Below are 14,533 nucleotides of genomic sequence, written 5' to 3' on the forward strand. Positions count from 1 at the left end.
TGGGGCGCGCGGGGGCGGGGCTTAGCGCAGGGAAGGGTCCGTGTGGCGCGGGCGGGTTCGCCACGCCCCCGCGGGGCGGGGCCCATCCCGCATCCCCCTCCCCGGGCAGCGTTTCCAGCCGGAGCGTTTATGCGGCGCGCGGGGAAGGGGCGCCGGGGCCGCCATGTCGCGGCTGCACCAGAGCAGGTCGGTGTCGGGGGCTGTGTAGGGACCGGGGTCTTTCCCCTCCCCACCCTGCCGGGGCTGCGCTGCGCGGGGTGCGGGCTCTCGAGAATCGGGGGCTCTGAGGGGTTGGGGGCTCTGGGGGGGTCTCGGGCTGCCTGTACCAACCCTGATGACGCCCGCGGCTTCGCTCCCCTCAGGATCGCGGATTTCCAGGAGGTGCTCGGCGAACCCACGGTGGCTCTGGCCAAGCTCCGCGAGCTGTGCTTCAGCGGTGAGTGCGGGGGGAGCGGCCCAGGCTGGGGAGGGGGTCCGGGCACGGCGGTGCCCGCGCTGGTGCCGCCTGCTCGGGCTGTCCCGGGAGATGACCCCGTGGGTGACCCCAGCAGGGCCCGGGGAGGCTTCGTGCCCCTCGGGGAGGAAAAGCGTTGCCAGGCCTGTTTGTGAGGTGACATCAGCAAGCCGTGGGGGTGAGAGATGGGCTAACGTGGTTATTTCTCTGCCTGGTGTTCCACAGGAATTCCCTTTGATGGTGGGCTGCGCTGCCTGTGCTGGAAGGTGGGTTTTGCTTGGGGCGCTTTTCTTTCTTGAGAGTGATGCTTTGGGTTGATTAAGTACACATAGTGCTTTTTTGGCGGTTAAAGTTGTAAACAAACAAAAAATCCAGAGCTTAAAAGCCACTAGAAGTCAGCAGTAATTTGTGGAGATCAGCACTTTGCATGTGAACAGCCTCAGTTTTAAGCAAGCAGTGCATTTTGGTCAGGTTAGCTATTGATCAGTCCTACAAATAGTTCTGTGTGGAAAGCCAGTCCCTGAAATATTCCTGACTGTTGCTTAGCAAAGTACTTGGCTTTTGAGAGAACTCCCAATATTTTCCAAGAGCCAGTTCGAGCCACTGTGTTTGCTTTGCTCATCTTGCAGGTGTAAGAGCTCATTGAATACTAATTCCTGTTCACCTGTTTCCTGTGCAGATACTCCTGAACTACCTCCCTTTAGAGAAAGCCTTATGGAGCTCTTTGCTGAAGAAACAGAGGTGAGGCTGTTGGTACTTGTCCATTTATTTTCAAAGATATCTGCAGAGAAGAAGAATAGTCTTTAAATAATTAAGTACTTTTATGAAACACATTGTTCTTTTGTGTAATGTGCTGTTCTCTCTGCTGCCTGGTGGACTGACCCCTTCAATTACACTGAAGAGGAAATCAGATGCCTTCTGGCTGAGCAGGGTGGGACAGAGACATCTGTTTGAGCTCTGTCTGTGTGCTCACCTTGACCTTACCTTCCTCATTGCAAATTCCTCTTTTCTTCTTTAAGGGATCTGTATTCCCAGTTCCTAAAAGAAATGATTATCCAGCCTGGGATTGCCAAGGCCAACCTGGGTGTTTCCAGGGAAGATGTGACCTTAGAAGATCACGTAAGTGTTGTTAAGCCTTTGTGCTGCAGAAAATTCCTTGGGGAGTTTCTGGCCCCCTGGGCTGCTCCTGGCTCTGTTCCCAACTGTTCTGCCCTGCCAGGGGGAGGGATGCTTCCCAGGTGCCAGCCTGGCACTTTTGTTGTGCTAGCCTTGAGTGTGAATTACTGGCAAAGCACCAATAGCTCTGTAGAGAGCTGTTTCCAGCTGTGCACTTCCCTCCTGCCCTTTGGGGCTGCCTGCCCAGGGTGTGGGTCTCCTAGGGAAAGGGAGAGGCTCACAAGAGGTTCCTGGAGCCATGAGATGCTCCCTTGGGAATTTGGGTCCATGAGTGGATTCGGAGCAGAGGATAGAAAAGAAACAGGAGAGTCAGGCTGGGCTGTGGTGTGGAAGGCAGGAGAGTTGATTATTTCTGGTAATGCTGCCGGGTTGTTTTTTTTTTTTAACAGGCTATTTCCTGCATGCCTTGGCTTTCTCCTTCTCTGAAAGTGCTGTTAGGAGTGTGTGTGTGGGAGGAGTGAGTGAAGTAACTGATCAGAAGAGACTGTAAAATGATACAGCTGCTCCCATGACCGTTCTGAGCGTTCACTCCCCTGCAGTCACCTGCCCCACTGTGATCTCTGGAGCCTTGGTGGTGTAAAACTGGCATGTCTGTAAAACCACACAGGCAGGTCACAGTGATCTTTGAATCCCTTGGAATGTAGCTTGTTTTTTCCTTGGTTAGTTGTTAACTTTGTGTGGATCTTAATGTGGAGAGAAGAACCACAGCATCAGAGTACTGGGTGGGTGGATAGCTTTTACCCCAAGTGTAAATACCATCTCCATGGTACAGGTTTGGAGCTGCAGTTGGGAATCTTGTTAACAGAGGAGGAAAAAAAAACTGATTTGGGAACAAACTCTTGAAGAGATGAGTGAAAAGGATCAAAAATGTGAGACAAGAAAATGACCCTGATGTGCTCAGATTGTGCTGATGGCAGAGTGACAGCAGAAATGTTAAATCACTGTATGTTTACTGAGGATTTTGATATGTGTGAAACATGCTTTTTCTGTTGTTTCTCTCTTTAGCCTCTCAATCCAAATCCAGACAGTCGATGGAACACTTACTTCAAGGATAACGAAGTGCTCCTCCAGATAGACAAAGATGTCAGGTGTGTGAGGCACAGCCACTGAGATTTCTGAACCCGAGCGGTTTGGCCAACAAATTGTACTTTGAAAACAAAGTTTAATATTAAACCGAGCCTCCCACTCATCGTGGGGCACGTACTTCCTTCTTGTCCCTGATTTCCTTGTGTCCCTCCTAGGAGGCTGTACCCTGACATGGCGTTTTTCCAGCGCCCCACGGATTATCCCTGCCTGTTAATCCTGGACCCCCAGAACGAGTTTGAGACCCTGCGCAGGCGCGTGGAGCAGACCACGCTCAAGTCGCAGACGGTGGCACGAAACCGCAGTGGGGTGACAAATGTGAGCTCTGGGCTGGGGCTGTCCTTGTCACAGGGCAAGGTCTCCGATTGGGAAGGGGAAGGGTGATTCTTGGGCTGTTCTGTGTTTCTCTTTCTGCTTGTGCAGTGGAATTAAGGAAACACCCTAGCAGATACTGAGCGTTCTGGGGGCTGGTAGAACCAGTTGAAGAATCAGTAGAATCATGGTAGAATCAGTTGAAGTGCCTGACAGACTGTAGGGAATTACAGGTGTATTTAATTTAAAAGATTGTTTTTACCTGACTTCTGGGAGAACTTGGAGTCACAAGTCATTTTATGCCTGATGTATGCCTTTCTGTATGGCAACAAAACACTGAAAGGTTTATTTACTATGAATTTATTACAAATTTCCATAGTCCTCCAGAACTGGATCTCAAGTCTGGAATTAGGAGAAGAGCTGAGTATCTGTTAAAATGTGTAGTCTCTTTCCCCTTTCATGAGTATTACAACACACGTGCTATTGGGGAAGGTGGCTTCTCCCACAACTCTCAATACCCTTCCCTCATACTACTGACAAAGAAGTGGAACTGCTGTGGTTTTTACTGTATGAGATCATGTGGTGCAATGATTCAGAGGGAACTGTGTGTTGCTGCACAGACTTTGTTCTTCAGGGACAGCCAGCACCAGGACTTCTCTGCCTGTGTGCTCCCAGAGCTGCTTGAATTGGTTTATGTGGTATAAACAGCCCATTTTGGGGGGCCTGTGTGTGTTAAAAGCAAGCTTGGCACATGTGCTAAGGGATCTGTTATTACTTGGTTATCCTGATTCAGCCTTGTTTTCCAGGTGAGCTCCCCTCTTAAGAGCACCCCCAGCTCTCTGAGCGAGTACGAAGTTCTGCCCAACGGCTGCGAAGCTCACTGGGAAGTGGTGGAGAGGATCCTGTTCATCTATGCCAAGCTGAACCCTGGGATAGCCTATGTCCAGGGCATGAATGAAATCGTAGGGCCTCTTTACTACACCTTTGCTACAGACCCTAACAGCGAATGGAAAGGTGAGGAAGCCTTTTGACTGCTCAGCAGTGGCTGTGTACTGCCACTTCTCTGCATGGCATGAGGAGTTTTGGGGAATTGGTAGGAGCTGAATGAGCTGGGAGTGGTAAGGACATGGGAAGTGAGGATTTTTGAGCAATTTTTGTTTGTTTATTAAACTCAAAATCCCCTTAGAAGCTCTTGTTTCCTTGCACTTTCTATAGATAGTAAGGAAAAAATGGAAAGGGAGGACTTCGCCTGTTGCTTCTGCTTCACAGGAGCTCTGAGGGTGTGTGCTGGTGGCAGATTATGTTCTTGTGCATAGATAACTGTTTTGTGACCTCATGTCACGAAGACCTTGTGTTGGACACAGGGTTAGTATCTGCCATGGCTCTGCAGATGTTTCTAGTTTAGGAAGAAAACTAAAAAAAAAAGTTGTCTAGTTTTGACCCAGACCAATCAAGCCAAGATCTGTTAGGATCTACTCCTCAGATCCAATACAGCAACCAGATTATGGAACAAGGACAGTTTTACAGCTCTGTACCTCTCTCAGTGAGGCTTCCTCTATTGTTCCATTTTCTTCTCTTCTTTCCCCAGAACATGCTGAAGCAGACACATTTTTCTGCTTTACCAATCTAATGGCTGAAATTCGGGACAACTTCATTAAGAGCCTGGATGATTCTCAGTGTGGTATTACCTACAAAATGGAGAAGGTGTACTCCACCCTGAAGGAAAAGGATGTGGAGCTGTATTTGAAACTGGTGAGGAGCCAGGTGTTTCTCTGGGTCTTGGGTGGGATGTGAGGAGTGGCTTAACAGTGCACGTGAAAGTCAGTTCTGTTAAACTGCTGGAGTAGAGCACAGAGTGTCTGAAGGGCTTTGCCTGTGGGGCAGAGAGAGACTCTTAGCTGAGAGCTGGAGCAGCCTCTCCTTGGAGTGAGCCCAGTGAGCTGACACAGCAATGCTTCTTCCCCTGCCTGCCTCTGAAAGCAAACTGTGGTTGTTGCACAGCTGCCAGCTGGGAGTCTGAGGGGACTTGGCCATGATCCTTGGTCACCTGCATAGCTGGAGCCTTTACTCTCTTGTAGACATCAGTCAAAGCATGAGTTTTACTGTAGAGCTCTTCAGCATTCCAGGTTACAGAAATTGTTTCTGCTTTTAAGAGCAAAACAAAAAACTTCCCCCACACTGCATGCACACACTTCTATTGCCACTGGCTGCCCTGACAGCACTGACTTAAACTCCATGGAGTACATTCCAAAGGAGAAGTGAAATCCAGTGAGCTGGATGATCCCACTGGCCAAATTATACCGTTCCCTTTCATCCAAAAGTTTTCAACTGCTTTGGGTTTGTGTGAGTTTTATAGAACACATAGAAGGCAACTTTCATGACAAACATCTCCAGTCTTGTAGTCCATTTGGTGTGAAAGTCCAAGGAGGTTTGGAAGGGAAAACTATTCTTGTTACTGCTACCTTGACCAAATTACACTGAGGTATTTTTCTGTCTAGAAAAGTCAGGATGTTTCTTCTATAATCCAGAAGATGGTTTGTCAGCACAGTGACACAGCCCACAGTTTTGGATGGTAGCAGATCCAGTGGGGAGAAAAACTGCCTAATGTTTGGCTGGCAGGAAATGGTCTTGGCCATGCAGCAGCTGGTCCTTAAGAATATCAGCAGAATCCTGAGCTTGTTTGACCTTGGCTAAACTTAGGCTATGTTGGATTTAACATCAGAAAACAGGAAAACTTCAGGCTAAAGGTGCTTACAGCATGTTTTACTGACCATCAGCGTGAACTCTGTTTCATCTTTGTTTATCTTTGTGAATAGTAAACCTTTTCATAAATACAAGGGTTCTGGAAAGGAGAGGAAATCCTGACAAACAGTGCCTGTGCTAGTGGGGGAGGGCTGCAGCTTTGCAGATAAAATGCTGTTGAAATGGGAACTTCAAAATTACTTGGCAGGTTTAACGGAATACAAATAGAGCCTTTAGGGAGAAAGGCTTCCTTTACTCCATGTTATGGATAGAGGAGCATTTTCTGCCTTGGCTGTAGGTGTGGAGTGTGGCTGCACTGGAAATCTCTCAGTCAGGGTTGAATGGGAAGGTCTCCAAAGGATGCAGAGGTTTTCCTGCTGCTGCAGGATGAGCTGGGCGCTTAGAGCGGTGTTGGGGAGGAGACGGGGATGGAAACATGGGGTGCATCTCTTGCCTGTAGGGAAGTGGCCGGGAGCACGTACTCATTGTTTGCCTGGTGCCTGTCTGACAGCAAGAACAGAACATCAAACCCCAGTTCTTTGCCTTCCGCTGGCTGACGTTGCTCTTGTCCCAAGAGTTCCTGCTGCCAGATGTCATCCGCATCTGGGACTCCCTCTTTGCTGATGACAAGCGCTTCGATTTCCTCCTGCTCGTCTGTTGTGCCATGCTGACGTAAGTACACACACAGCCTTCCTCTGCTTCTCTTCTGTGGATTCAGGAGTCTTCTCTAGGCATGTGTCAGGGCATCTGGTGAGGAGGTTATCGGTTTTAAAGTTTCTTTTTAAAGAGTCAAAAGTAGCTGGAATAATTTCTGTCTTTCAGACTCATCCGGGATCAGTTGCTGGAAGGAGACTTCACTCTGAACATGAGGCTGCTACAGGTAAGAATTAAATAAGAGTGGGTGCAGAGAGCAATTGGAAAAGTCTTAAAATAGTACTGTGAGAGAGGATGACAGTATGTGAGAGGGTGGGAGGGTATGCCTGGTTCAAGACAAGTGCCACATTTGTGATGTTTGCATGCAGGAAAATCTGCAGGGATCTTACATCACTCTCCTTACTGGAAGTGGGAGTCTTTAGCACATGAACCCTTTCTACCCTACAGAGAAATTATCATAGATTGGAGGTTTCTAGTGCTCCTTTGGTTTGCAAAAAAAAGTTAATAATTTCAAGCAAAGATGTAAAACCTTATATAACACTGCTTAATTTTTTGGCTAGAGGGTTTTGTTCAGTTCTGAGATCTGTGAGAGCCTTAGGTTGGAAACGCCTGCACTGCACAGTTGGATATCTCACGTTCTGCCAGTTCCTGCTTTGGGCTGTGCAAGATACTGGCTTTGATAAGGCTCTCTGGCATGAGACAGAGCCCTGTGGCAGGCCAGGTTACTGTGCCCTTGGAGGACAAAGTAAAAAAAACAAAAACAACAGCAAACCTTCTGGAAGGGTATTGAGGTTTGATCAGTTACAAAACAGGAAACTGTAGCTGTTAAAGGAGTAACTGAACATGGCTGTGTGTTATAATAGGCCAAGAACTTTATTGTCAAAGTTTGCCTTGCTTAAACAAAACAATCTGTGTCAAGAATGCTGGGAAGTCACTGAAATCCCTTTGCTTCTTTGCCATAGGATTATCCTATCTCTGATGTTCATCTGATTTTGAAGAAAGCAAAGGAACTTCAAGATTCCAAATAGTCCATGGGCCTAACAAAAGGTGTCAGAGAACTGTGTGGCAGTGGATCCCAGGAGAGGGCCCCTTGCAGTGTGGTGCACTAAAGCTCCTACTGGTCTCTGCAAGACTTCAGGTTTTGTTAGAACTACTGGCCACCTTGAAGACTTCTACTCTATTTATTAGGTCAAGAACTGATTACTTCCCTGTCTACTTGGGTCCTGCACTCCAGATTTTTCCACATCTCAAATGCCTCTTTGCTGCCAAAAGCAGTTCTTTGTATCTTTTTTTAATGACTTTGAGTTTGGGGAGAAAGAAACCTTCTGTCTGCATATCCCTGAAGGGATGGACTCCTGTATCATGGAATTAACACATGGAGTAACTTCTGATGGGGAAAGGACAGACTTAAGTCCAGTGAATTTTGGTGGGTGAGGATAGAAGGATCTTCCTCCTGTGAATAGAATGTATTCCAGTGAAGTCACACATTCTGCCATTCAAGTAGATTCTGGATTCTCCTCTCTCGTGTCTGCACTTGGCCGTCCCTGAGGCCTGTGAAGAAGAAGAAGATTGCGTCACTTTGTGGTGAAGGTCACCTGGCAGTTTGCACTCCTTTGACTGGGAAAGAGACTTGGGAAGCTGAGGTGGGAGGACACGGTGACAGCTGGTGGCTTTGTGCACCCAATCTGCCTGAATCCAGAACTGCCTTATCAACGAGGTGTCCTTGAATGCAAGACTCTGGTGGTTTTAATCCCGTGCTCAAGTGTTGCTCCAAGTCAAGCCTTACTACGCACAGCCTTAGAGCAGGGAGGCCTCATGCTGCTCTGAACTGGAGCATATCCAGCTGCAATCAGGATTCTGAAACACAAGAAATAGACACCTAATCATGTGCAATGAAGACAGATGCGTTTAGGGGTTTATACAGGCACAGAACTGGAGTTTTCTGCCTCAGTGGCTTATATAATACTACTCCCATTAAGGTCTGGTCACAGTAACCTTGCTATTGTCTCACAGAACTTCTTGCCAGGAAGAGACAGTTGTGATCTGCAGTAAGAGTCCTTCTCTAGCACAATCCAGCAGGCATACAGGCATCTGTCATGAGCTGACTGCTGGGGCTGATCCACTGTTCTGTCCTGGTCCTGCTGGAGTCTCAGTCCTGAGCTGGACACTTGTTCCTCCTGAGAGGGAAACTGCTGCACTTCAGATACAGTCCAGTGGGCTCAGGTGAACAGGGACTGAGACAAACCACAGGGAGAACTGCTGACCTGCCACAGTGCTGAGCTGAGCAGAAACCCCATCCTCAGAAACTGCCAGCACCCAAGTGCTTGTGTGGTGCAGCAGCTCTTGAGTGAACACTAATCCAACATGATTTTCCCTTTCTTTCTGTGCTGTGCTGGCTCACCTCTGCTGTTGGACACTGCAGTCTTTGGTATTTATGGGTGTTGATTTGTTAAAGGTCAGTCAGTCTTTGTAAGATCTGCTTAAGCTGCTGCTGGCCTAGACTTGCCCTAGCAGGAGGGATGCTGGCAGCCTTCACCTTTTTTTACTGGTGTTATTTCCTTCACTGAAGGCCTTCACAGGCTGCTGTAATTCTCACCAGGGTGTGTGGGGAGATGGCAGGACAGGTTGGTGCACGTACCCATGTTCTCACTGGCAATCCCAAGCAATCTCTGCCTCTTGAGAAGATGCTTGAGTACCACTTACGCAGCCATGTGTTGCTGCTGTGTTGCAAGAGCAATTTAAGGTTTAAAGCAATCTATAATTAGTACCTGTGGCAACAGTATTCCCTCTCTGCTGCAATCTTTTCTTGAGGGTATAGTTTTCCTCCCAAGAAAAATGGGGCAGGTAGACCAGGGCAGTGTGCTGAAGCATCCTGGCTGCTCTGGCACTGGATGGATGTTCTTTCTGAGCTGTTCCAGGTGGTCTCAGCTCTTGGCTACCTGCACTAGGGAGGCTGTTGGCCAGGCCTGGTGTGGTCAGAGAGCCACCTGGGAGGTTCTCTACAGATGTAGAACCAGAGGGGCCCCGCTCTTAGGCAGAATTGTACCTGCTCCTGCCTCAGAACTGCTGTAGATACTGCAGCTTTCCCATTCCATGCACAAAGTCTGCTCTCATCTCCCTGGATCCTTTGCTGGGCTGTTCATTCTGGGTTCCCCTGGCAGCTGCAGGGTTTCCTTATGCTGGAATTTCTCCCTGGCAAGAGGACCATCCATGAGTGTTCCTACTCTGAGCAGCTGGAAGTCTCCTTAAAGTAACCTGGGGAGGCAGCAGGCAAATCAGGATGAAAGCATTGCTTGGAAATGAACTTCTGCAGTTTTCAGCATGGCTTTGGGCCCTGAGGGTGACCATCCCACTGGGGAGGTGGCAGCACAGGTGTCATGCTGTCTTCTCCCTTCCTGGGTGTCCAAGGGCTCCTGTTAGGTCACCTTGCTTCAGGGGTGACAGTGAATGCTTCTGAAAGGAGCTTGCCATGGTTTAAAGGGATGCAATGAGAGATTTGGCTGCTGGAAAGGATCTCTGAGATAAATTCTGTAGCCTTATCCCGACTATGGCTGCCAAACCTGCTGAGTTCTGTGGGGAGAGCTTGCAACACTTTGAAACGTCCAGACAGGCTGTTCCATACATAAAAAGCTGTTTTATATTCCTGCTTATTTCCTTCCTGTGTGGTAGAACTTCTGTCCTGCTGTTGAAAGGAGTGGTACTTTTCATTGTCTTGGGACATCTATTTCTTTATTCCAAGACTTTCTCCTTTCTTTAAGAGCAAAACCAGATTTTCTGAGGGGACAAAAGAAAGTCTTAACCTTTTACCAGCTTTTGAATCTCCTCATGTTTCCCTTGGCTTCCTTCCTCAAAGGTTTTTGGTGATTTATTTTTGTTGTTCTTGAAGTGAGACAATACCTAACTGGTGTTTCCTTGCTTGTGTGGCCAAGTAACACCTGCTCCAGCCTTTAGATGTTTCTGCTTCTGGTTTCTTACAATCCTGACCTGCTGAAAGAGCTGATCTTTAGGGTGGTAGGTATTAGTCTGGGGTGCCTTGGGGACCCATTATCTCACAGGCACTTGAAACAGAGGAAGTTTAAATAGGTCTTACCATGTGTTCCTCACAGGCAGGACTACTGCCAGAGAGGGGAAAGGGAAATAAATCACCTTGAGCTGGGAGGGAAAACAGGACTCTCCTGGAGGTGGGAAGAGATGAGCTTTCCCTGGGAAGGAGAGGTCTGTTCTACCTGCCCCTCGCTGGAGTTCAAGCTTTGTAGAACTTTGTGGCTTTGCCAGTGAGGTAGATCAAGTTGCTGGTGGTGGTCATTTGGGAGATGGATTTTGAGTTTGAATTTTGTGACTCGACCTAGAATTATTCACACTTTGGCACTGAACAGAATGAAGGCCAGAAGTTTTTTTGGAGGAGTCTGGGGTGTTTGGGAATCAGAGACTGTTTTTCCTTAAGGAATGTCAGTGACTTTGTTTTAGCTGTTTGGAGCAGTCTTCTAAAATGCCCTTTCCCCAAAGAGAGGCACAGATAACACTTTTTTTTTTCTACTTTATTTGCGAAGAACTGCCAGAAAAGGGTGTAGTGAACATTTCATCACTCTAAAACTTTCTTTTATTCTTCTTTTTTCAAACACTATTTTTGTAAGGTTTCCTTTAACTAAACGGATGTCTGTGCAAACCTCTCCTGTTGCTGTGAGTCGGAGTTGGGGCAGATCCAGGTTCCTGCCGCGGTGTCCGTAGGTGCGACAGCGGCACGGCGAGCTGCGGCGAGCCCCGGCCAGCCAGCGCGGCTGCTCCGCCGCCTTCTCCTTTCCGCGGCGGTTCTGCTTTGCCTTCCCAGGAATGCCTGGCACAGCTGCCACCGCACTGCGAGCGCTCTCGGCGGCGGTGGCAGCCGGGTCCCCGCGCCTCGCTGCCCGCGGTGTCCTTGTGTCCCGTGTCCCCGGCCCCCTGTCCCGTGTCCCCGGCCCTGTGTCCCGTGTCCCCGGCCCTGTGCCCTGTGTCCCGTGTCCCGGCCCCGTGTCCCCGGCCCAGTGCCCCGTGTCCCGGCCCCCTGTCCCGTGTCCCCGGCCTTGTGCCCCGTGTCCCGGCCCTGTGTCCCGTGTCCGCGGCCCCGTGTCCCGGCCCTGTGTCCCCGGCCCCGTGCCCTGTGTCCCGTGTCCCGGCCGCTCTCTCGTTCCCAGCAAAGCGCTCCCGGCATCGCGGCGCGCCCGCTCTGCGCGCTCCCCTTAAAGCGGCGATGCCGCCGGCGCAGCGCGGCCGCTTGGGGCTCGGCCGCGGCCCGTTTAAGGCGGGGCCGGGCCGCACGGTGGAACGGCCATGCTGCGGGCCCGGTGGGTGCTGCCGCTGTCGGTGGGCGCGGGGCTGGGGGCGGCCCTCGCCCGCTGGGAGCGCCGCGAGCACCGGGAGCGGAGCGATGCGGCCGAGGGGCTGCTGGCCCGCCTGCCCGTGCTGCCCGCCGTGGCCGCGGCCAGCCTGCCCGCGCCGCCGGGCTCGGGACGCACCGAGCTGAGCAAGTACGGACTGCCCGGGCTGGCGCAGCTGCGGAGCCGCGAGTCCTACGTGCTGTGCTACGACCCGCGGAGCCGCAGCGCGCTCTGGGTCATCGAGCAGCTCAACCGGGACACGCTCAGCGGCGCCTCGGACCGCGCCGCCTGCGACTTCCAGGAGGACGACTCGGTGCACGAATATCACCGCGCCACCAACGCCGACTACCGCGGCAGCGGCTTCGACCGCGGGCACCTGGCCGCCGCCGCCAACCACAGGTGGAGCCAGAAGGCCATGCGGGACACGTTCTACTTGAGCAACATCGCCCCGCAGGTACGGCCCGAGCCCTGCGGGGGAGCCGGAGCTGCCCGCGCTCCTGGGCAGACGCTGCTCCCTGCGGGAATCACCCCGGGAGAATCGCGGTGTTTGTGCCTGCAGCAGCTCAGGCAGAGGGCGGCCAAAGGCACTCGGAGGTGCCGATTTGCTGCTAAATTTAACAGGGATCCTGCAAATGCACCTGCCTGTGTGTGCCTCTCAAGCAGTGAAAGAGAGAGAGCAGAATTAAACAGTTAGGTGCACACGTGCTGGAAATGATGGCCTTGGGCAATGGGTCCTGTCCTGGGTGTGCAAACCAGGCCATTACTGCTCCCAAAGCAGAGGTGATAGTGGAGATCGGGTATGGAAGGTGCTTGGGGCTCTGTGAGATGTGTTACAGGTGGTGTTGCTCTGAACAGTGAGGAAATACCCCAGCAACTGACCACTGGTTGTGTTTCTAGAATCCTCATTTAAACCAGAATGCCTGGAACAACCTTGAGAAGTACTGCAGGAGCTTGGCAAAAAAGAACAGGAATGTCTACGTTTGCACAGGACCCCTCTTCCTGCCCAGGTAAACACGAGGACTGAGCTGGCCTGGCACCCAAAAGATGTATTGTGCTAGCAAAGGAAAACAGGCTGAGGGACCAGACAGGAGGGATCTACTAAGAGCCCTCAGTAGGTGAGACCAGCTGTGCACTGAGGTTCTATGGAAAGGTATCTTCTTAGGATTAGGATTAATTTATGTATTTCCCATCCATATGATTATTTAATGAGTCAAGTGGGATTCTTGAGCTGCAGTATAACCAGCTTGTTTTGGTTTGCAGCCATTAACAATTTAGTAATTAACTGATTACCAGATTAGACTGCAGACCCCCTCCCTGCAGAATAAAGCTTTCAGGTTCAATGTCATGGACTACTTCTGCACTTAAGGACATAACTTTATTTTCAAAGATCTCCATGTAGCACCAACGAGCAGCTGTCTCATGTTGAGATCTCTTCAGCAGCAGGAAACAGCTTGGAAAGTCTGTTAAAGAGAGCCAGCAGGGAGGGGATTTGGGAGCAGCCCCAATGCACAGCTCGCCCTCACCATGTCACATAACCTGTGTCCCAGCTGTGTTTTACAGCCCTGTTGCAGGAGCAGAGCTGCTGCCTGCTGTGGGTGGGGGCTTACTTAGGGGTGTTGGAGGACTGAGGGGGTGGAGTGACACCAAAGCAGGAGCTAACCTGGGCTGTTGCTGCAGGATGGAGGCCGATGGGAAGATGTATGTGAAGTACCAGGTGATCGGGAAGAACAACGTGGCTGTCCCCACCCATTTCTTCAAGGTGCTCATCTTGGAAAAGGAGAGTGGGGAGATTGAGTTGCGCTCCTACGTGATGCCCAACAGCCCTGTGGATGATAAAATCCCCCTGGAACGGTTCCTGGTTCCCATCGAGAGCATTGAGCGAGCCTCAGGGCTCCTCTTTGTCCCAAACATCCTCAGGAGAACAAGTAACTTGAAAGCCATCACAGCTGGAAAGCAGTGAACCCTGAGTAGAACAAATACAGGTAACTCCTGGCAAGGGACTGGCAGCCACCTGCAGAATCTTACATCTTTGTGCAGTTGTAAGTGTGGGAATTCAGATTCAAACCTGTGCTTCTCTCCACCGCTCCCCTTGTGTCTTACTGAAACACAGGCACACAGCAGGGCTCCAGAATGGTCCTGCAGGAGGCTCAGGGGCACCTGACACTGTAATAGCTCTCTAGGATTTGCCCCTAGTCCACTGCTGCCTTGGAGTTGAGTGAGGCTCATTCAGGCACAAAAGTGAAGTCAAGTAACTGTTGCTGATTAGCTGGGAAGGTGAGGAGCAAGGTGGGTGCCAAGGGAGGAGAGGAGAAGTTCCTGCCTTCCTGTGGCTAAAGAACTGTATGATTGTTTTCTTTCAGAAGATGATTTTAGCAGTAAAGCTTTGAACACCCATGGAATTGGTTGTTTCTTATCTGCTCTCACCAACGCTCTGAATATCTCAGCAGGAGGAGGGGAGGATGGAGCCAACTTTTCCAGCTGCTTTCCTGTCTGAGCTCACTGCAGGCAGAGCTTAAGGCATCGCAGACAGAGCCAGACTGTAAAGAGATGATGTGTTTTAGTGCTGAGGCTCGATTGAAGCTCCAGCCCTTCCTGCTGTTGGGAAAGATGAAGCCTTGTAGGGGGGCTGGGAGAAGTCAGGCTGAGGCAGGAACAGCTTCTTGGCATAAGGATAAGTTCTGACTTAGTTGCAGTCTGAAGGCCACATCGCTCCAGAGGCACTGCCTGAAATCCAGGCACACACCTGGATTTCACAGCA

The 14,533-nt window shown here is 50.5% G+C and overlaps 2 protein-coding genes across 4 annotated transcripts; both read left to right on the forward strand.

Moving 5' to 3' along the window:
• Positions 1-9: 9 nt before the first annotated feature.
• TBC1D13 (TBC1 domain family member 13) lies at positions 10-11,087 on the forward strand. Of its 2 annotated transcripts, XM_041475001.1 has the most exons (12): positions 10-186; positions 363-436; positions 680-720; positions 1,134-1,195; positions 1,474-1,573; positions 2,636-2,718; positions 2,872-3,031; positions 3,832-4,039; positions 4,614-4,777; positions 6,279-6,439; positions 6,590-6,647; positions 7,384-11,087. In XM_041475001.1, exons 1-12 carry the CDS (start codon positions 164-166, stop codon positions 7,447-7,449), a joined length of 1,200 nt encoding a protein of 399 aa, XP_041330935.1. In that variant the 5' UTR covers positions 10-163; the 3' UTR covers positions 7,450-11,087. The 2 variants fall into 2 exon arrangements, with proteins under 2 accessions (XP_041330935.1, XP_041330936.1); XM_041475002.1 differs by lacking the exons at positions 6,590-6,647; positions 7,384-11,087 and having other exon boundaries at positions 6,228-6,323.
• A 597-nt stretch (positions 11,088-11,684) lies between these two features.
• ENDOG (endonuclease G) lies at positions 11,685-14,174 on the forward strand. Of its 2 annotated transcripts, XM_041475047.1 has the most exons (4): positions 11,685-12,229; positions 12,673-12,782; positions 13,453-13,757; positions 13,886-14,174. In XM_041475047.1, exons 1-3 carry the CDS (start codon positions 11,729-11,731, stop codon positions 13,733-13,735), a joined length of 894 nt encoding a protein of 297 aa, XP_041330981.1. In that variant the 5' UTR covers positions 11,685-11,728; the 3' UTR covers positions 13,736-13,757; positions 13,886-14,174. The 2 variants fall into 2 exon arrangements, with proteins under 2 accessions (XP_041330981.1, XP_041330980.1); XM_041475046.1 differs by having other exon boundaries at positions 11,686-12,229; positions 13,453-14,174.
• The last annotated feature ends 359 nt before the right edge of the window (positions 14,175-14,533 follow it).

The sequence above is a fragment of the Pyrgilauda ruficollis genome, unplaced genomic scaffold (genome assembly GCF_017590135.1).
Source record: "Pyrgilauda ruficollis isolate IOZ18807 unplaced genomic scaffold, ASM1759013v1 scaffold34, whole genome shotgun sequence".
NCBI classification, from domain to species: Eukaryota; Metazoa; Chordata; class Aves; order Passeriformes; family Passeridae; genus Pyrgilauda; species Pyrgilauda ruficollis.

Coding starts and splice junctions, on each gene's coding strand:
- TBC1D13 (XM_041475001.1), top strand. CDS start 164: ATGTCGCGGCTGCACCAGAGCAG. Junction 721..1,133: donor TGCGCTGCCTGTGCTGGAAG/GTGGGTTTTGCT, acceptor TTTCCTGTGCAG/ATACTCCTGAACTACCTCCC. Junction 3,032..3,831: donor ACCGCAGTGGGGTGACAAAT/GTGAGCTCTGGG, acceptor CTTGTTTTCCAG/GTGAGCTCCCCTCTTAAGAG.
- ENDOG (XM_041475047.1), top strand. CDS start 11,729: ATGCTGCGGGCCCGGTGGGTGCTGCCGCTGTCGGTGGGCGCGGGGCTG. Junction 12,230..12,672: donor TGAGCAACATCGCCCCGCAG/GTACGGCCCGAG, acceptor TTGTGTTTCTAG/AATCCTCATTTAAACCAGAA. Junction 12,783..13,452: donor GGACCCCTCTTCCTGCCCAG/GTAAACACGAGG, acceptor CTGTTGCTGCAG/GATGGAGGCCGATGGGAAGA.